We start from the raw sequence: 21,734 nt of genomic DNA, 5'->3' as shown, positions 1-21,734 counted from the left end.
ACCCTTATATTTGAGCAGTTGTCCTAATAACTTACAGGGGTAATTGCTGCAACTCAGTTAGTCCTAAAAACAAATACAAAAACCATCCAAGAATGACCACAAATACAGTCTTTGTTCTCTATGGTACAAGAAACCAATCACAAGCCCATCTGTATGAGACCTAGCTAATAAGAACACTATTTCAGAGGGAGGTACAAAGAGAAGGATGGGTTGCCAAGGGGAAGAAGTCATCTATTAGACTGTGACAAGCTTTTAAGTGTTTGCATTATCATTAACCAACTGCCTGGTTCCCTGGTTCCCACACCTGCCACCTCCATCCAAAACTATCACAGCAGCACTTGCCAACAGGCTCAGCTCCAAAACACTGGCGCCCTCTTCTGACCCTTTTGTAGTACTGCATTCATACCAGGCACTGATGTGAAAATCTCTAATAAAGCCACAAATTAATAAATTTGCAGGTAACATTTTTCAGATAATTCTGTATTTGCAATTCCCTGAATAAACCTTAATTTAGCTTGATAAAAATGTTAAATAGCAGACCTTCTACATAAAATTTATGCCAATGAAAAGAAAAGCAACAATGTTCTCTTACCGTTTTAACAGTTTACATATATTAGCTGATAGTATTACAAGAATTAGAAGGATGCCAATAACTGACAGACAAAGACCTTACTATGTGCCAGGCACTAGGAGTGAATAAATTAGTTTAATGCTAACAACCTAATGAGGCAGGAACGCCTCTTCATCTTACAGGTGTAAAACGAGGCACAATGAACTTAAGTAATGTGCCCAGGACCCTGCACCTGGTAGCAAGTGGTAAAACTGAAGTTCACACTCAGTAACTGTGACTCCAGAGCCAGAGCCTTATCTACCCCAAAATATCCCTCTGAGGTATCATGATAAAATGAAACGTGATCAAAATAGAAAAAGTATAAGTTGTAAGGAAAATTATAAATACATCATCCAAATCTCTCATTTTCAACAAAATCCCTAACTGTAAAAAAATAAAATACCACACGAAACATTTTGGTCATTTTCCCATTCCTCCTCGCTTGAAGATTCTGAAGTTCTGGGTCTAAGATGTTTTTATGCCTTCTTTTTACTACCCATTCCTTTCTTCATTACACTGTGCCTTTATTTATCTATTATCTTGTTCTTGAAAAGAAAAGAAAAAATTAATCCATACTATACGCTTTATTTTTCTTCTATACAGCAGAACTGCTTACCTATTCCTACCTAAATTCTCTATTTCATTGAGATCTTTAGAAAATATTTTCCTTAAGACAGTAAATCCAAATAGCATCATCAATTCCTTCTCATTGCAAATATGAGAGATTCTCATCTGCCTGGAATTATTTAGTGTGTTCCTACCTCTAATCAAGGCTGGCAGACTAGATAATCTTCTAATATTTCTAAAAATGCTAACTTTATTTTCAAACAGGACATGAAGGCACATGTCTAATAATCTGCAGTTCAAAACAAGATTTATCTCAAACATTTCTAGATTCCACAGTTTGCCTACTTAAAGCTATTCATAATACCAAAAATTAAGGACACTTAATAACCCAACACAGGCTGACCAAGCTCACTGCCATTCATGACTGAAAGATTTACCACGGGTGAAAACAAATGCTTTTACAACTATCGTTTCATTTCATAACATTAGTTTAAAGTCTACTTAGAAGCACAGACGTAGTCAAAGTCTGAAGTATCAAAAACATATATTAACTGCACCGGTTTAATTTGTTAGATACAAGAACAATAGAAACAAGATGGTTATAGTTTAGTACTATAACTGACCACATCGCTAAAGAATCCATCGTAACATTATTCATAGCTCCCGTATCTCAACACAACAAGAAGTGCACAGGTAACACACAAGAAAAGGTGCCAAGGAATGGGCTCCGTGCAAATCCCACAACTCCTTTTACCTCGTTCTGCAGGATGGCAGCCCTCGAGGCTCCTTAGCAGTCAAGGACTCCTTCAGCACTTCAATGTGCTGCTTGCTGTCTGAGAACTGGTTGGTGAGTGTTTCTAGCTTTATCTGTAGGGCTAGTAGTTCTGTGTCCTTTCTGGACAGCTCCTGCTTCACCTGACCAATCTAGAGAAGAAGAAAAAGCAGTGTAAGGAAAAAAGAAATAAAACCACCACCTCTGATCTGGATCTTTGACAGATCCACGTCAAGATATACAGCATTAACTTTATGACAGGACACAATTCATCTTTTTGCACCATCTAATCTTAGCTGACCACCCCCCCACACACAAAAACAAAGCTTATTCAACTAATAGCAAAATTTCCAGTTTTCATTTATTGTCTCCCCTAAACTGTTGAAATCCATTAGAAAAGGAATGGAAGAAGAAAAATCCCAATTCACTTAGATGACTATGAGACAGCAGTAAGCATCTGAACATGACTAAAGCAGTTTTCATCTTATTAAGTCATAAGAAACTGCAAATCATACAGCAGGATTAGTGTAGATGGAATACAGAAAGAAAAAAGAAACTTCCTACTATTGCTATCTAAACTCAAAAGCTGCACAATCATTTTTTCATTGTTTTTTTTTCATTCTCAAATGAAAGTGTACATAAAGTCCTTCTTAAAAAGCCACTTTAGTGTTATAAGGCATTATAAACATGTGCTTTCTAAAAATTATATAATTTTGAGGAGTTAGGGGTACTGACCTAAAAGAAAGATTCCACCTACAAAGTTATATTACCTACAACATGTCATATCAACTAAATGGATAAAAGTATATAACCTAAATAAAGAACGCATAAAATCTCATTCTCTAAGAATCTACATGTGTAATCAAATTTGAATTACTCTGACAGAGTAATCCATACATCAACAGGTGCCACTCACTCCCCCAGAAATTTTTCTCATCTTAACTTAGAAAACATTTAACATCAAACATCTCCTTTACATTTCTACCGTGTTTCTAAGAATTTTTACTCTTTTATTCTAAATGTAAGCCAAATTAAAAGAAATCATATCTGTTTTTACGTTGTATCTACTGCCTAAGCAAGGTAGCTATGCACTAAAATATAGACTCTTGGAAGTATAAATTTCACAAGAAGTCAGTAATCTCAGTACCACTGATGAAACAAAAAATACTTTTTAAAAAGTTGAAGGTATCTAAAGTATTTTGACTGAAATAATCTTAGGCATAAGGGACAAAGTTTTTGAGAACAATTTCCCATGAGAAAGTATGAAATACATTTGACTGTAATTAAAATTACTTTTAAGGAGGACTAAAAATAAACTTATAATTTACTGTTCTGTTTCATCAGGAAGACAAGCATTTTTCTCATATGCATGAAATCTCTACTTACAAATAGAATATTCATTCATTCAACAAACATTTCTGTGTGCTCACTGTATGCAAAATACTCGCAGCTGCTAAGGACATCAGTGGAAGATAGCTGTAAACAGCAGCTACTTCCATCCTGTAACACAGATACGTACCCAGGAGCTGCCACATACTGTAATGGTGTAGCATCTTTCATGACATCCCTTTACCAACATCCCACCCCTAACAAACAGAATGCACTAAAAACGCACTTGTGGTATGAATGAATAGTCAGGAGAAACGTTCAAAATGTTCTCACCTCATCAGCTAAAGAACTATGGCTTAAAGATTACTCAAATTCCCAGCTACCTCTAGACCATGTGATCAAAAATAAATATAAAATCTCAGTTTCCTCATCATCTGCATTACTAAATAATCCTCAAAGAATGCTATACTGACCATAAAGACTGAGAAAAAGAAGAAAATATCCTAAATAGAAGAGTTTAGAAGCACAAATTTTCCTTAAAAGTTAGGAGCATAAGGCTTTTGCAGTCAATCCCATGTGAGAACGAACGAGTGTGTCTTCTTGGGTAACTACCTCTCTAAGCCTTGGTTTCCTAATCAGTAAGATGGAGAAAGCAAACCAGTGCCACTGTACTGCGTACAGATTAAACCAAAAAAGCATATAGAATGTTTAGCCTGTTGTTCGACACAAAAAGAAATTAATAATACTAGCTGAGGAAAAAAAAGTTATAGATCAACTTCTCCTCTAGACAATACATGGTTACAACAAACCAAACTGGACCCTTTTAGACAAAATATCTCACTTTTCTATCTATACTATAAAGTGGTCCATAAATAGCAAACACACTAAATTAGCACAAGTGGTTTTTTTTTCTTTCTTTTAATGCTGCATTCCAGTCTTATCCTACCGTAATTTTCAGAAGCAGTTTTTTTCCTGACACTTGGGAGACAAATGCGTGCACAGCCTAGTATAGGGCAGTGGAGTGCAGAGCTTACCAGCACAGGTTCTGGAACCAAATGGCTTGTGTAAAAATCAAACTCTGCCTCTTACTAACTGTGCTTCCTGAGCACCACTGTGTTACCTCAGCTTCCTTATCCATAAATTGGGTTGAGAATATACCCACCTTAGTAGGTTATAAAATGCTTATAATAAGTACTCAAGTGTCACCTATTTTATTATAATCATTTTATCACAGTTTGAAATGGAATTTCAAGTTCTCTAGACAGATGATTGAGCTACTGAATAGATTTAGAGACTTTAAGTCTCATGCTACTTCTAACTGACCAGATAACTAAATAAGCTAATCACTTCTATACATCTGTTCCAAAGAAAGTAAAATTTGTTGCAAAATCACCTATCGGGGACTTAAAGATGATGTCTACATATGAAGGTAAAGCACTTCACTCAAGAAATCAGATTCAAATAAACCCTGGGTGATGGACCTAGAACATCTGCACATTCTTTGTACCTAAGAAGAGAAAGAGACCATTCACATAAATCAACAAGTTTCTGGTTAACAGGAAAGGAGTCGAGAAAAAACAGCTTTGAAGCACCATCCACACAGTGACAAAGCAACAATAAAAAACCAGGGACAGGGCTTCCAGAGCACATGAGGGCTCGCTGCACACAGGGTGGCACGTGGGTCAAACCGGTGAACAGGAGTCAGTTAAAGAGCAGAGCAGGCTGGTCAGTGCTAGTCCCGGGCAAAGCTGCCGACCACAGAGTGAAAGTGTGAGCACCCAGAGCCAGAGCAGCAGGGTCCCACTGTGGGATCACTGCACGCAAAGGGTAAATCTTTCGGCAAAGACCTCTGCCTGAAGACCAGCCGCTCTCTTTTTCAGCTCCTCCCCTTGAGCCTCTTTCGAATTTAGCTCCTCCTTCAGTTGCTCTACCTGTTACGACATTGTTATTCTTTTTCACTCATGTGTCAACTTAGGTCTTCTTATTATCTGCTTTTGAGCCAGAGCAGTAACTGGAAATAACAATAACTCATATAACACAATCAAATCTGTTCCCCTAATTTCCTCTTCAAAGGACCCTAGATGGGCTCACTATTTTCACAGGGTAATGGACTGAAATGTGCTAATCAGCAAATGGGAAGCAGAGATGATATTTTATTTTGTTCTCAAGTTAGAATGATAAATCAAAACTAACAGAAAGTTGGATATGTGAATTTTTAAGTTCTAAAAGTTACATGAAATTGGCCGTAGTCATTGATAACAGATTCTTAAAATAACAGAGGAATATTCTACTGACTTATATGCAGGTATGGGTATCAGAGAAAGAAGCCAGAAACTGTATCATTAAAGGAACAGTGTTCACTTCTGAGAAATTAGGGAACTAACACAATTGGGATATGGGGGGCAGGGGGAGGGGGAGGAACACTTATTTTCTAGCTAATATTTTATAATTGAAATTATGATCTTTAAAACACCACAGACCTGATAAACTGATAACTGTAATAAACTAAGTCCTCTAATTTGCCTAAAATAGTTCATAGGATCAAAATAAATGCCTTTGGCTCTAAAGAAGGAATACTGTGACTGAGGTTATAATACAGACTGATATGTCTCAGCGATGCCTATCCTACTGTACATACACCCCAAGTGCACGTGGGAAACAATAAACCTGATACACATGGGTCTTCTCCAAGGGAGAGCGCAAAGGGCTTTCCTTTAGGGAACTGTGTTTGAAGGGAAAACACGATTTTATTTAAGCCATTTCAGGAAAAAAAAGGGGAGGTGGATTCAGTCTCTTAGGCTGAATTTGACTTCTAAATTTGTTCACAAGACATAGAAAACGCGATGTTTCATATAGTGAGAAAAACTCATCTGGATGTAATCCTACTAATCGCCTCAGAAGTACTGGTAGACATGAAATGTTAAACTGTGATAATACACACTTAGCCTCATACAAGTAATTTTCTTTGAAGTGAAATTTGAAATAACGATACAACATCAGTAATTCTGACTTTAATTCTGGGAAAGTTCTATCTGAAAGAATTACGGTACAAGTATTCTTCCCTGAAGCCTGATAAAACAGCGTGAGGTCCATCATCACTAAGGAAGTAGGAACATGCATCAATTTTTCAAACCCCATTTAAAAATCACGGTATCACACACCATGACCTTGTTTTTCATAAATTTAGAATGGCTCCGATAGACCTCCATTTGCCTCATTTCTTCCTCTCGTTCTTCAGTACTCAAAGCCCCGTTCGATTTCAGCATCTGAATCTCCTCTTCCAAGTCTCAGAGCCCACGCTCCATAGAGGAAATTTTTGAATCCTGAGGACAAAGGAAGATTTAGACATTAAAGTATTCGCAAAAAGTCAAGAGAGGTTGCACAAGTCTGTCTTTACAGATGTGAAATTTAATAAAGATAAACAAATATGTAGAAATATTGCAACTGGTGCCTTGCTTCTAAAATATATCCTTCATGGCCATATGGTGGAGAGGAGGAGGACTGAGATCTATACTATGATTTTTCCTCTATCCTTTCCTCTGCACCCTTTTGATTAAAATTGAGAGTATTAACTAAAGAAGTAGAAGCAATGGAAAACTAGTTAAAGTTTCTAAGTACTTTATGGTCAACAAACTTCTAGTGAAAACATCTGTAATATTAACAGTAAAACCTTTTCTAGCTATAATATTTTATCGTTTTACTTGACCCCCCTAAAAGGCTTATTTCTGCCCCCAAAGGAGTGGGGAAAAGAGTAAGAAGGTTTCAAAGATTTACACAATAATGCGTATAACCCTTATCTACAATAATAAAGATCTGATAACGTCCCACTGCAGAAAAACAAAGGGATGAATAATTACGTTAACAGTTACACTTTATCACACAGTGGTCCCGCCTTTTCCACAGTTTTACTTTCCGTGGTTCTGCTTTCTGTGGTTTCAGTTACCTGAGGTCAACTGCGGTCAGAAAATATCAAATGGAAAATTCCAGAAAAAAACAATTCAGAAGTTTTAAACTGTGCACCGCTGTTCCAATCAACACGATGAACTCTCACACCATCCCATTCTGTCCCACCGGAACGTGAATCATCCCTTTGTCCAGTGTACCCGCGCCCGTTAGGCACTCACGGCAGTCGTCTCGGTTATCAGATGGACAGTCCTGGCATCACAGTGCTTGTGTTCAAGTGACCATTTTTACGTGACAGTATTTTATTTAATACCGTCCCCAAAGCACAAGAGTAGTATGCTGGCAATTCAGATTTGACAAAGAGAAGCCGTAAGGTGCTTCTTTTAAGTGAAGAGGTGGAAGTTCTCACTAAGAGAAAAAATCATATGCTGAGGTTGCTAAGATCTACAGTCAGAACGAATCTTCCAGCAGTGAAATTGGGATGAAGGAAAAAGAAATTCGTGCCAGTTTTGCTGTTGCACCTCAAACTGCAAAAGTTATGGCTACAGTGCATGACAAGTGCTTAGTTTAGATGAAGAAGGCATTAGATTTGTGCAGTAAGATACTGAGAGAGAGAGAGAGAGAGAGAATGAGACCTATTCACATAACTTCCATTACAGCATACTGTTATAACTGTTCTATTTTACTATTAATTACTGTTGCTAATCCCTTACACATTGTGCCTAATTTATAAAATTAATCATAGGTATGTATAGGAAAAAACATAGTATATATAGGCTTTGGTACCATCTGTGGTTTCAGGCATCCACTGAGGGTCGTGGAACCTATCCCCTGCAGATAAGAGGAGGCTACTTACTGCATTAGTAATCTTACTTATTCGCTATACTTCACCATGCATTGCAAATATCTCATAATGATTTCTAAAAAGAAACGTCACTGTCCTTGTAAATCAGCATCACCACGAATATCACCTCCTAGTACAACATCCGTCTATACTCATTTTCTTGGTTTTGTCTGTCACAGTATCTAGTTTATCCCCAGATTACTTTAGATGTCATCAATTACAGAAAAACTCCTACAAAGAATAGATACTTTTACATCTATAGTTGCATATGCTTATTCACCTAAGAAGTAAAGACCTTGAAGAGCATAAATTCAGTATAGCTTTATTTTATTTGGAATTTTAGAGAAACCATTCCTTTAGGAAGAAATTTTGAGACTGACTTCCTCTTTTCACTTTACCTCAAGCCTGTCTTGACTGACTTTCCTTGTTATCTGAGAGTATGCTGATAAGAGTTAAAGGATTTATCATGAGACACTTACAGCTAGCTATTTTTAGGTTCGGGGGAGAGGCGAGGGCTGTACTCCTCTGACTTGCATTGCATTACCTTTAAAAATAACACAACGAAAATTTTCTTTTACAAATCTATTCAAATGAAACTTACATTTGGTTCAAAATTAAACATATTAAATTAACACAATCAGAGACACTCTAAACCTAAACCAGGATTTTGATTTACTTGGTTTAAAACTATCCCGGCCCATGAAGAATAAACAAATAAACGGCTTCAAATGCACTATCTGAAAATCCCAACACAGACAGAGAGGCAGCTCTTGACCAAATCAGACACTCACTATCAAATCATGCACCATAAAATCTGCACCTAAAAAGGGACCATAACTGCAGCTCTGAAAGCCATGAGGCAGAAAAAGAACCTGCCAGGCTACTTTCTGGGATGAGGCCAGAAAATTAACGTCAGAAATGTTGGACTAGTTGTAGCACCGACCAGTACTCAGGCTGGGTTTATTTGAGGACAGCCCTTTTCAAGGAGGCTTCTTACTCCTAGAATGTATAATAACTAAATAAATAAATTCTTTATCATCTTACTACTCTATACTTCCCCAGCCCTGGGTCTCCCATCATTAATCAACCAACCCCACTGAGTCCACTGAAATCCTCTTTTCCTTGTTAAATTTCCCAAATGCTCAACTTTTTTTCAAAAGTTGTCTCCCTGCTCTAAGTAAACCCAGGCTTTCCCAAAGGATATAATTTCCCCCAACGCTCTCCATTGAAGTTCACTAATCCACCAGCATCACAGAGTGGCAGGGAGAAGTGTGGGCATCCTCCAGGTTCCTCCATGCTGCTCCCATTTAAAGCTCACACTCCTCTTCACTCTCCCTCTGCACGGCTGCCATCTAGGGGCTTCCCCGTCACTCCCGCCCGCTGAAGAAGTCTTCAGCACCCGGCTGACAATAGATCTCTCCTTCAAATGCCACTCTTGCCATAATCCTAGGATTTCAATGTCCGAATTCCTTGACATCCGTAATGCCAACGCCTTCATCCTCCGGTCCATTTTAGCTATCCAGTTTACAAGACCACATCACCCAGGCCTCTCCTCTAGGCCTGACACACCGTCACTCACATTAACTGCTGCTCTTGTATCTCACAGAGTCCTCCACCTCCCTAACTTCTACATTTTCTCCCAACCTGTCCATCCATTCTGAATTCTCTTCCTTCCTATCCAGGCTACATTCCTGGACTCATCATCCCAACTACTCCTTCACCTCCACCCTCAATTCACTTGCATCCCAGTAATTCTGCCATATCTACCCAGCAAAACTCTAACCCTACAGCAGTCCAGTAATTCCTCCCTGCTCCTCCACTGCTAAAGGGAAAAGAAGAAGTTAGAGAAGGGAGAAGGAAGCAGAGGGAAGAAAGTGGGAGAAAGGAGGAGGGAGAGGAGGAGGAGAGAGAAAAGAATATTACGTCACCTTGAAGACAGCTGGGCTCTTTTATTGTCCACCATCACCTCCTTTCCCATTTCCCCCAAAGACCAGTCTAGGTCTTCATGATCCTCTCAAGCTCATGCCACACTCTCAGCATCTCAGCTATTGCATCTGCAATTTCAACATAACATCCACCTGACCCCACTGGGCCACCAGAATCTCAGTCTCTTGCTTCTTAGCAGAATGGCTGGAGGCTAACACAACTTAAAATAGATCTACTGCCAGTTAAAACCAGTACACTTCCCTGTGCCATCAAAAGGCAAGCAAAATAATTCTGTGAACACAGGTACACTCGTGTGTTTTTAGGTTCCAACAGGGATCAGGAAATAACATGTACCAATAAACTTGTGGGAAATGTGAATATGTAATTACACCTTTCTAGAGGCTGTTTACAAGATTATGTTCAAGACTATGAATTGTCTAACTATAAAGAACCCAGAATCCACTAATTTGGTATTTGTTTGGTAAACCCTTTCCCCAGTGAGAATAAAGATGTATACAACAATAAAGACAAAGTTTTAAGAGGAAATCTTCTAAATTAAGAGAACCATTCTGATAACTGTACTTGAGAAGCATCTATTTACATAAAACTATTTATATACCAAAAACTAAAGACTCTTGCCACATCAACAAATATTAAATGAAGGCACATGATGCAAAACACCGTGTCAAATTTTTTAGGGGATACAAAGAAGTTAAAAAAAGAGACAGAGAGGGCAGGAGGGGGAGAGGGAGGGGTCCCTATCTGTAAGAGTCTTCTAGCTCTTGCAAGAAGGAATATGTTGTTAATAAAAATAATAATAGCATAGCAGCTAACACTGACTGAATGTTTACTATGTGCCAGGTCCTGTTTTAAAGTGTTTTACTTGTTTTAACTAATTTAAACCACAAAAGAACCCATGGGATAGGTACTATTGTTATCACCATTTATTAATAAAGAAATTAAGGTATGGAGAGGTTAGGTTACTTGTTCTATGTCATACAACTGGTTAAATAAAGCCAGGTTTTGAATCCAGGCAATTTAACACAGAAGGCAAGCGCTTAGTCACCAATCACCATAACGTTCAGCCTAAAGATTTCCAACTACTCAGTAACTTAAAGCAGAAGTTTTCAAAGTATAGTCCGTGAAAGCCTGGGGGTGCCTCCTAGCCCTTTTGAGAAGTCAAAACTATTTTCATAATAATACTATGACTTTATGTGCCTTTTCCACTGTGTTAACACGTGCACTAAAGGTATAAAGGACAGGCAAAAGCGCTCGTGCCTCTGGACAACAGCGCCAAACCGTGCTAGCCGTCAGTGTAGTCTTCAGTGTCAGCACTCTCAGACAAAAAAGAAAACTAAGAAAGAACATTTTTAAAACACTGGCTCACTTAGGAATGTCCCTGGTAACTTTTCATATGCTCAGCCCTTGAGTATGTATCTCTGTACCATGCTGTGTGACGACACAGGAAGGGGCCAGGCCCGGCTGCTGCACCTGGGTGTGACGCTGCTCCCAGGACAGCACTGGGTGCTCTGTGAGCTGCAAGCCCAATCAGGTACTTTTTTCACGGAACCCTATTCTTAACTCGAGAGAAGAACTGACACACAAACTTGGTATTTGGCGGACATTTTCTTAAAAACAAATGAAATGAGTCATTTTAAGAGAATAAGGGGCCCTGATATCAAAAGGTTTGAGAACAGCTGACTCCAAGAAATGCTGGACAAGAGGAAACGAAACTGAAGTTCTTTTAATGTGTCATTTTCATTAAGTCTTACTATTTCTTCTCAGTCTACAAAATGAGTGAACTATTATTACATACCACTTTCTTAAACTCACACATTAAAATGTGAAATGACACATAAGATTCCTTAGGAAGTTCTCACTTACCTTCATTTCGATAACAGTTTGCAGAGCTTTAGTTTTGGCAGAATCGGGGGCATTCTCAAATCTCCGATGCATCTCCTATACAAGAGAAGCAAAAAAGAGAGTAAGTGCCCTCCTTTTCACTCTCATTTTTTCAAGAGGGGAGTGGAGAGGCGAGGGAGTAGTAGTTACATGCAAAGATGACTACCCCGGCCTTGTAAGACTCTGATCCACTTTCTGTCTTCCTGACCTTTCCCTGTGGACCAGGGAGCACACAGACTGCATTCAGGCTAAGGGGTACAGGAGGGTCCCCGTCTCTGCACACCTGGTTATACACGGTAAGTCACACAGACCCCAGCCGCCACAAGAGGTGAAGCTCTGGCACATCCCCACGTTGTGTGTCACTCTTCCACAGGACTCCAAGACATATTATCAGAACTCCAAACAATCCAAAAAGGGGATTAGAAAGAGTCCCTTTTTAAAAGGAGAAATCAGGACTTCCCTGGTGGCGCAGTGGTGAGGAATCCGCCTGCCGATGCAGGGGACATGGGTTCGAGCCCTGGTCCGGGAAGACCCCACATGCCGCAGAGCAACTAAGCCCGTGCACCACAACTAGTGAGCCTGCGCTCTAGAGCCCATGAGCCACAACTACTGAAGCCTGCGTGCCTAGAGCCCGTGCTCCGCAACAAGAAAGGCCACCGCAATGAGAAGCCCGCGCACTGCAACGAAGACCCAACACAGCCAAAAAGAAATAAATTTATTTAAAAAAAAAGAAAAAGGAGGAATCAAAGTAGCCACAGTCCGCACTGCACAAAACAACTGAAAGCATTTGTGTGGACAACCTCCTTTGCACAGCATCCTCCCCCAGAGCAACAACCACCGGGCTACCTACGATGGAAATCTCTCTCCAGAGGGGCTACAATCAGATAAAAAAAGAAGGTAAGACTGCTGAACAAGTTTCCCAAACAGTCTACAGGTAGCAAATGGCAGAAAAACATAGCTATTTTTTTCAATCCAAATGTCAGTGCGTTCAGGATCAGAAAGGAAGGAAGGAGATGGCAGAATATCACAGTTCGGGTCTTCAAGGATCACCCTGAAGTTACCAGACCTCCTCAGGCTATTTTCTTGTCAGATTCTGGGAATGTCTCTGAGTCAGCCAGTACTTCCAGAGTACCCTGGTACAGCCCCTAGCGATGGCAGAGAATACAGATGGATATTTTCCATCTGAACAGTGCTGGTGAAATTCTAGCCCTGCCCTCTGCTCTGCCCATTTGACATGTATATAGATGTTTACTAGGTCACTCAAACTTATTTCATCCAAAACAAAACTCGTGATTTTCTCCTCTTTAACCTAGCCCCTCCTCTGAAGACTGATGAGTCTTGCCCATCTCCTTAAATGGCATTACCCTCCCGGTGGTTCAAGCCAAACAGCACAGTGTCTCCCTTCATTCCTCCCACATCTTCACTTCCTACCACCTTCTAGAGCAGGTCCTAATTGTTCCAGCTTCAAAAGACTTCTTGAATTTATCATTTCACTCCAGTTCCAGTCTAGTTTAAGCCTAGATTACTACAACAGCCTCGAGTTAAGTTTCCTTTCATTTCCTCTGTCCATTTTAAAGAAAGCAATGGTGTACTCTAGATAAAGCATCAACAAATCACGGCAATAGTCTGTTTTCAATCCTTCAACGAGTTTCCTATTTACTTCTCACCCTCTACAAGGTCAACACAATCTGATCATAACAGATAGAAGACTAGCCCTCCTGTCATAAACTATGTTAAAATTAGACAAAAATGCATAAAGCAACTGTTTTCAGACGCTGGAAAACAAGCAGCACAGGAGTATGATCCTTGAGAGAAGAGAAACTAACAAGGTTATGGTCCGGACTTGCTATCCAATATGTGATGCAGGGAGAGGAAGACCAAACAGAAAACAGCAGTCCCGCAGAGCTCAGAAGACAGATCAGTGGGTAAGAGTCCCAAAGACAGGAGAAATGTGCAGAGCAGAATGACACAGAGGAAGAAGCTAGCCAGAAAAGCAGCAGTGTCTGATCTGACAGGGGTCCCCTGGAGTCTTTGACCAAATACTAAGCCTGCATGTACAGGGAAAGACTCCACAGTGTCAAAGAACAACTACCAGAGAGCTATGAGTTGAGCAACTACCTGAACGCACATGGGGCTGGGAAGAATTCAAGCTCCAAAGAGCCAGAGTGGAGAGAACATCAGAGGCACTGAGCAGAGACACCAGAAAGGCCATGTCTTAGGAGTAGAGACAGTCTAGCCCTAGAGGGAAGGCTACCTAGACTAGAGCCAACAGAGTGTAAAAGCAAGTCTCGTTAAGGATCGAGTTAATCCACAATTAACCCCTGCAAGATAAAACACTTCATTAAGACAGTAAAATGCAGAACACATTAATCCAGGACAAAATCTGAACACATTAGTTCAGGCCATAATCACCTCTCACCTGCATTAAAACAACAAACTCATCAGTTACCCCCCAGCCTCCAGTCTGTCCACACTGAATCTACTCCCTACACTGTAAACAGGTGATAAATTGGGCACACAGATATTAGGGAAATTTCCAAATGCTTTCCAGTGAAACTATTACAATTTCATTTTAAACTCTAGCAAGCATATCAGCGATATATAAGGAAAGAAATCCATTTGAATAAAAAAAAATCCTCCTCTGCTAAGGAACTAGGGTGCACTTTAAACCATTCGCAGGCATAAAGCTTTCCTGTTAAGAGCTTGTAAAACCTATCAGTCCTAACAGATCTCCATTCAAAGGCCTGCGCATTAAAGCTCATTATGAACACCTCCTGCAGTCAGTGGGCTGACCAACTCCCCTTTCCCAGAGAGCACATCGAGCCTCTGACTCCTGCACCGTTAATAAAGGGAGAGGACTCTGCGAATAAAAAAGAATGTACCATTCAGACAAATGTAAGAAGTCGAATGTGCTAGTGCTTGCTTTATTTTGCTCTTTTTAGCCTGAAAATTTTCACTCTACACAAATTAAAGAAAGCCCAGAGATTCATACAGGTAGAATTATCTGGATCTTGTTATACTGTCAACTGTGGTACACGGTAGAAAATGTGTTCGGTTCCTCCCACTGATTTAATAAAGAATAATGACTAGAGAAAGAAAACAAACAAGTTAGGAACAAAATTTCTCCGTTGTTAGTAGTTTCTTTCTTTTTAAAAGTAAGTCAACATTTACTTACACAACTGAGAGAAAGGAGCATTTGTGACTGAAAAGTAGTACTTATGTCTGAAATTTCTTTCTTTCAAGTTTCAGGTTTTAGCCTCCAGCACCCTTGGTTCAAGGCTAGACGTCCCTTCAGCAGATTTCAATCCTCCACACAAGTTCTGGGCTTACTGTACTCCACACCGGAGAAGTGAAGAAGGAACCCTCACTGCTCCTCCTGTACCTCAACTCCGCCGTTGTCAGACAGCACTGCACTTTGACCCTTTACCATCTCAAGTAACAGCATGCTTCTGAGAAAACATATCTTCCTGTCAAAATGGAAATGAGGTACAAATGACACAACAAAAAAAAAAAGATGAGGAAGGATAACCTGAATCAGTAAGTTATGCGATGCAACTGTTCACACTTTCCAAAATCACTAGGAAAGGGAAAACTAACTAGGGACCTTTTTTCTTTTTGAATTCTTCCTACTCTTTGTCCAAGGTTTCTATTTTTTTTCTATATATGTTTATTTCTCTTTTCTTCCCCCTAACCTCCTCTGCTCTTACCTGACAACTGCCAAAGATACAGATGGGCATTCCTCAGACATGTTAGAGCCAAAATTCCTAGCCTAGAACCTAGTTAAAGAATAGGGCTTTTTTTTTTTTTTCAAACATCTTTATTGGAGTATAATTGCTTTACAATGGTGTGTTAGTTTCTGCTTTATAACAAAGTGAATCAGCTATACATATACATATATCCCCATATCTGACACCTTTTTTTTTTAACATCTTTATTGGAGTATAATTGCTTTACAATGGTGTTAGTTTCTGCTTTATAACAAAGTGAATCAGATATACATATACATATGTTCCTATATCTCTTCCCTCTTGCATCTCCCTCCCTCCCACCCTCCCTATCCCACCTCTCTAGGTGGTCACAAAGCACCAAGCTGATCTCCCTGTGCTATGCGGCTGCTTCCCACTAGCTATCTATTTTACGTTTGGTAGTGTATATATGTCCATGCCACTCTCTCACTTTGTCACAGCTTACCCTTCCCCCTCCCCATATCCTCAAGTCCATTCTCTAGTAGGTCTGTGTCTTTATTCCAGTCTTGCCACTAGGTTCTTCACGACCTTTTTTTTTTTCTTCTTAGATTCCATATATATGTGTTAGCATACTGTATTTGTTTTTCTCTTTCTGACTTACTTCACTCTGTATGACAGACTCTAGGTCCATCCACCTCACTACAGATAACTCAATTTCATTTCTTTTTATGGCTGAGTTAATATTCCACTGTATATATGTGCCACATCTTCTTTAGCCATTCATCTGTTGATGGACACTTAGGTTACTTCCATGTCCTGGCTATTGTAAATAGAGCTGCAATGAACATTTTGGTACATGACTCTTTTTGAATTATGGTTTCCTCAGGGTATATGCCCAGTAGTGGGATTGCTGGGTTGTATGGTAGTTCTATTTTTAGTTTTTTAAGGAACCTCCATACTGTGCTCCATAGTGGCTGTATCAATTTACATTCCCACCAACAGTGCAAGAGGGTTCCCTTTTCTCCACACCCTCTCCAGCATTTATCGTTTGTAGATTTTTTGATGATGGCCATTCTGACTGGTGTGAGATGATATCTCATTGTAGTTTTGATTTGCATTTCTCTAATGATTAATGATGTTGAGCATTCTTTCATGTGTTTGTTGGCAATCTGTATATCTTCTTTGAGAAATGTCTATTTAGGTCTTCTGCCCATTTTTGGATTGGGTTGTTTGTTTTTTTGATATTGAGCTGCATGAGCTGCTTGTAAATTCTGGAGTTTAATCCTTTGTCAGTTGCTTCATTTGCAAATATTTTCTCCCATTCTGAGGGTTGTCTTCTCATCTTGTTTATGGTTTCCTTTGCTGTGCAAAAGCTTTGAAGTTTCATTAGGTCCCATTTGTTTATTTGTGTTTTTATTTCCATTTCTCTAGGAGGTGGGTCAAAAAGGATCTTGCTGTGATTTATGTCATAGAGCGTTCTGCCTCTGTTTTCCTCTAAGAGTTTGATAGTGTCTGGCCTTACACTTAAGTCTTTAATCCATTTTTTTATTTTTGTGTATGGTGTTAGGCAGTGTTCTAATTTCATTCTTTTACATGTACCTGTCCAGTTTTCCCAGCACCACTTATTGAAGAGGCTGTCTTTTCTCCACTGTATATTCTTGCCTCCTTTATCAAAGATAAGGTGACCATATGTGCGTGGGTTTATCTCTGGGCTTTCTATCCTGTTCCATTGATCTAAATCTCTGTTTCTGTGCCAGTACCATGCTGTCTTGATTACTGTAGCTTTGTAGTATTGTCTGAAGTCAGGGAGCCTGATTCCTCCAGCTCCATTTTTCGTTCTCAAGATTGCTTTGGCTATTCGGGGTCTTTTGTGTTTCCATACAAATTGTGAAATTTTTTGTTCTAGTTCTGTGAAAAATGCCAGTGGTAGTTTGACAGGGATTGCATTGAATCCGTAGATTAAGAGTAGGGCTTTTAAACCTCAAACACTGCTGCAAATCTTAACATGAGAGCAGTTGCACTAAACAAGGTTTGTTGACTAAAATATTATAGAGACCAAAATTAACATACGTGTAAATGTTTTAAAACAAATTAGTATTTTAATTTCTGTTTTTTGTGTTTTTTTTGGCCATGTCGTGCATCATGCGGATCTTAGTTCCCCGACCAGGAATCGAACCCGTGGCCCCTGCAGTGGAAGCACGGAATCCTAAAGACTGGACCGCCAGGGAATTCCCAACAAATTATTTTATTCATCACAATAGGATCTACATTTCAAAAAAACAGGAGCACGTATAGAACTGAAATATTTATTCAGCCTATAGACAATGCTTGGTATGCATATGGACAGCCGATCCAAAAATTCCATAGCCAATTCAGGTATGTTCTGCCAACAGACTGAGAACCAAACTTTGGTGTATCACAGAATCACCTGTAAAGCCTGTTAAAACTCCATACGCCTGGCCCCAGGCACTAACCACGTCTTGACTGTAGTTCAGTATGTGTCCAACAGATGTCTTCACGCTTCTATCCATCAAAGGAAAGGCACTCCAGTAAACAATACAAAATCTAACAATAAGTCACGTAACAATGTAATTTCAGTACAAACAGAAAATACAATGCTTAATTTAATTTTTGTTTTTCTTCTTTGGCTTTTATTTGGGGGAATTATTTACCTGCTATCTCCAGAATCATGTTCATAAACAAAATGGAAAACTAATCACAAATGTTCCTGGATATGAGTGCCATTTTAATGTTACTGTATTTCATCAAATCTAAGATGCCACTGATTGTAAGGTAAACCACTGTTTAATGTGCTGGAAAGAAAAGAAGGAAATGCCTCCAAATAAACCATGACCCAAGCTTCTATCATTCAGAATTTTTATTTTATATTGATTGCAAGACCCTTTTTTACTTATTTAACCATAAAGTTTAATCATATATCATTTTGAACTGTTTTATAACTTTCTCCATACCAATAACTGTTTCAATGCTGGTTCACAGCATAATATCACTGAAGACATACTGAACAACAGCTAAAGTTAACATGAGAAATAGCAACAATACTCACAACATTGACTAAAATGAGCAGCTGTTAACTGTTTGTGAGTACACAGGCAAACAAATCAAGCAGGACTGTGGCCTTGCTGACAGAGATTTTAAGATGCCATCAAGGATAAGACTTATTAACTCAATTTCATACTGTTGAGATGGGAAAAACTATGAGTCCTGGAACTGATGAAAACCCGCTTTTTTAAAAGATGGACAATAATCCAATAATAATAAAATCTATGGATATCCCAGTGTTGCCAGCTCTCAATTCTTTCTGCCTTTCTTGACACACTAGTGATATAATGCACAATAGCCATTTCAAGTCACCACTCACCCAACCTAGAGTTGTTCTTTATCAGACTTCCTTGTTCACTCGTAATTTTCCCTCCCCCATTTATTCTCAACACAGCCAGAGTAGATTTTAAAAGCTAAACTAGATCACTCCCTCGATTAAACATTGGTGCAGTTTTCTCTTGCACTTTGAATAAAATTGTTGCATTACCTGCAGGGATCCTGAAGGCAAGTGCTTTGTCTCCTAGAGGGCATGGATTTTTGTTTTGTTCACTGCTACTATATTTCCTTGTGCTCTGCACATGGGTTAGTGTCCAATAAATATCTGATGAATGCAATGAATGACTCTGGCCCTGGCTACCTCTTCAACCTCTCATCTCATGCCTGTTTTCCCCTTAGACAATATGCTTTTGTCCTCTAGTCTCCTTGCTGTCTCCTGAAAACTTCTCATCCGGCCTTTGAAACTGTTAACCTTCTTCATGAAATGATTTTACCCAAATGCTCAGCAAGACTCTTTCAACTTTCTTCAGATCTCCCTTAAAGGGCACCTCCTCAAAGATGCTTACTTACCCTGTTTATCCCCTCTCCCAACATAATTAGACTCAACTAATTTATTTCCTCTCATAATTATGTTTATTGTCTCTCACCAGATTTTTAAGTTCTAGGAGGGCACAGACCATGTGTTCTGACATGAAAAATGTATACCCAGCGTGTATCCCAGGGTCACATACATTCTAGAAGCTCAATGGATGTTTGTTGAGTAATGAGCAAAGAAAGGCTGTGCCGAGTGCCTCTAGCACCTTGTCACTCTGGAAACAAAACAGTCAAGCCACATGTTACAAAGCTTTACTCCAAATTACCATTTTAGCTTCTGTTACCTGTATTTTCTAACATACACAAATTTAATGGTTTAAGCCTCTTGCTATGGCAATAAAAGATTCTTTCCTGTCTCAAGATTGTATTAAAACCTTTTTCTTACATTCTCTTCTAGTGTTGTTATTTTTTAACAAGTAGCTCTTTATTTCATCTAGAACTTAATTTGATGTAACTATGTACTGTTTTCCAAATAGATGGCGATTATTCCCAAACATGTATCATATGCTTAAAACTATATTATTTCTGGTTCTATTCTGTCTCATCAATCTAGCTATCTATTACTGTGCCAGTACCACAGATTTTAATATCACTGGGTTTAAAACACATATATCATGAGCTGCTTAAACAAGTGTTCCCGCACCGTTCTCCTTGCAAAGAAACTGCAACATCATTTGGGCACGTGTCAAGAATATTCCTATTGGGATTACACTAAATTCACAGAGTTGGGGGAAAGCAGCATCTTTATATTAATGTTCCCATCTACACTGTAATGAAAATTTAGCCCTATCCTTTCCATTACCGTTACTGATATTATTTATTCCATTTTCCTTATCTAACAGCACTGCCTAACACTTCCAGAATAATGTAAATACTGATGAACAGTATCTTTGCCTCTCCCTAACTTTAATGGATGCGTCTTAGTATACGTCAGAGTAAGCACAATTCTGGCTACTAGTTTAAAATATGTTTATAATACATATTTACTGAGTTGTTTTATTTAAATCATGCTATAAAGGTATCATTCCATTCTTATTTTTAGTTCATTTGGTTTAGTTTTCAAAGTGTCTAACATTTTATCTAACGTCTTTGAGATAGCTATCAAACACTACGAGGTTATCTTTTCCTTTCACCTATTACAAATTATAACTGTGAATGACATATTGAGCCATTCTGGATTCCTAGAAGAAACTCCTTTTGGTCAGAATATTATCCTTTTATCATAATGCTGATTTTATCTGCCAATATCTTATTTACAACTTCTATACCTAAACTCATAAGCAAAACTGGTTTGGGGTTTTAGTTTGTTTTCTAACCTTCGTTAGGTTTTAGTATCCAGTGGTCACACTGGAGAAAAAAGAATTGGAAAAGCTATCCTTCTTTCTGTAAGCTCCAGGCTTAAACTTCTTTCCCTACATTTCAACTTATTCAACCAACATTTCTTGAGTACCCACTGTGCATTTGTTAAGACACTGACAAGATAAAATTTCATATATATATATACACACATCCTTGGTGCAAAAAATTAAGTGAACAATGAAGAAACACACATGGAAGTATACTATAATATTACTGGCTCATCTACGTATATGTATAGAGCTGCACAAGGAAGACTTCACAGAAGAACTGCAATTTGAGCTAAGTCTTGAAGGCAAGTAGGAGAAAAAGAAAGGAGAACCAGCATTCTAAACATGTGTTCATGAAGCAATCACTTCTACTTGCTCTTAAATAATTTTAATCCATAGGACTGTGTTTCCTGTAAGATGACGCTACATTACTAATGGCAACTGGAATTGTGTATTGATACAACTAACAAGGCCTACATTTCTTTCCACTTTATGTTCAGAAGTGGGACTTAATATTTGTAGAGCTTGTTACTTCAAAATTAGTCTTAAATTCATGTTTTTTCCTACTACTTGTTCAAATTCACCATATTGCTGGTTGTTCTCTGCCAGAATAACACTGTGGCTTTCCATAATCCTTAACTATTCACTATTTATTAACTCCAAAACTCAAAAATAAATGGGCACAGGTTGAAATATTCAGAACAGAAGGAGTAAAAACGTAACATTCAAAGTTCATCACGATGCTGGTAGGGTTTTCATGCTGCATGCTATCTGAGATGATTACACCTTCTCTTACAATGTTCTATGGCCAGGCTCCAGGTTACCTCATTAAAATATAAACTCTTGAAAGTAAAATGAAAGAAACTCAGGATGGTGCCTACAACACAGTAGTTGATAGAAAATTTTCTAAAACAAT

The 21,734-nt window shown here is 38.8% G+C and overlaps 1 protein-coding gene and 1 long non-coding RNA gene across 2 annotated transcripts in view; both read right to left on the bottom strand.

The window, feature by feature from the left end:
• Nucleotides 1-1,912: 1,912 nt before the first annotated feature.
• The window catches only part of LOC132358888 (ELKS/Rab6-interacting/CAST family member 1-like), a 57,340-nt gene continuing 37,518 nt past the window's right edge, over nt 1,913-21,734 (bottom strand). The window contains 3 exon segments of the mRNA XM_059912147.1: nt 1,913-2,101; nt 6,440-6,601; nt 11,836-11,910. Of these exon segments, the coding sequence (XP_059768130.1) occupies nt 1,928-2,101; nt 6,440-6,601; nt 11,836-11,910 (411 nt within the window). The 3' untranslated portion in view covers nt 1,913-1,927.
• Nucleotides 7,775-10,002, bottom strand: LOC132358891 (uncharacterized). The gene is made up of 3 exons (XR_009500629.1): nt 9,954-10,002; nt 8,505-8,569; nt 7,775-7,785 (listed from the first exon to the last, which is right to left on the bottom strand). It is a non-coding gene; the product is annotated as an uncharacterized LOC132358891 (long non-coding RNA).

This window comes from Balaenoptera ricei, unplaced genomic scaffold, assembly GCF_028023285.1.
Source record: "Balaenoptera ricei isolate mBalRic1 unplaced genomic scaffold, mBalRic1.hap2 scaffold_495, whole genome shotgun sequence".
NCBI classification, from domain to species: Eukaryota; Metazoa; Chordata; class Mammalia; order Artiodactyla; family Balaenopteridae; genus Balaenoptera; species Balaenoptera ricei.
Note: the sequence above shows the minus strand (reverse complement) of the source record. Positions and strands in the feature narration are given on the sequence as shown.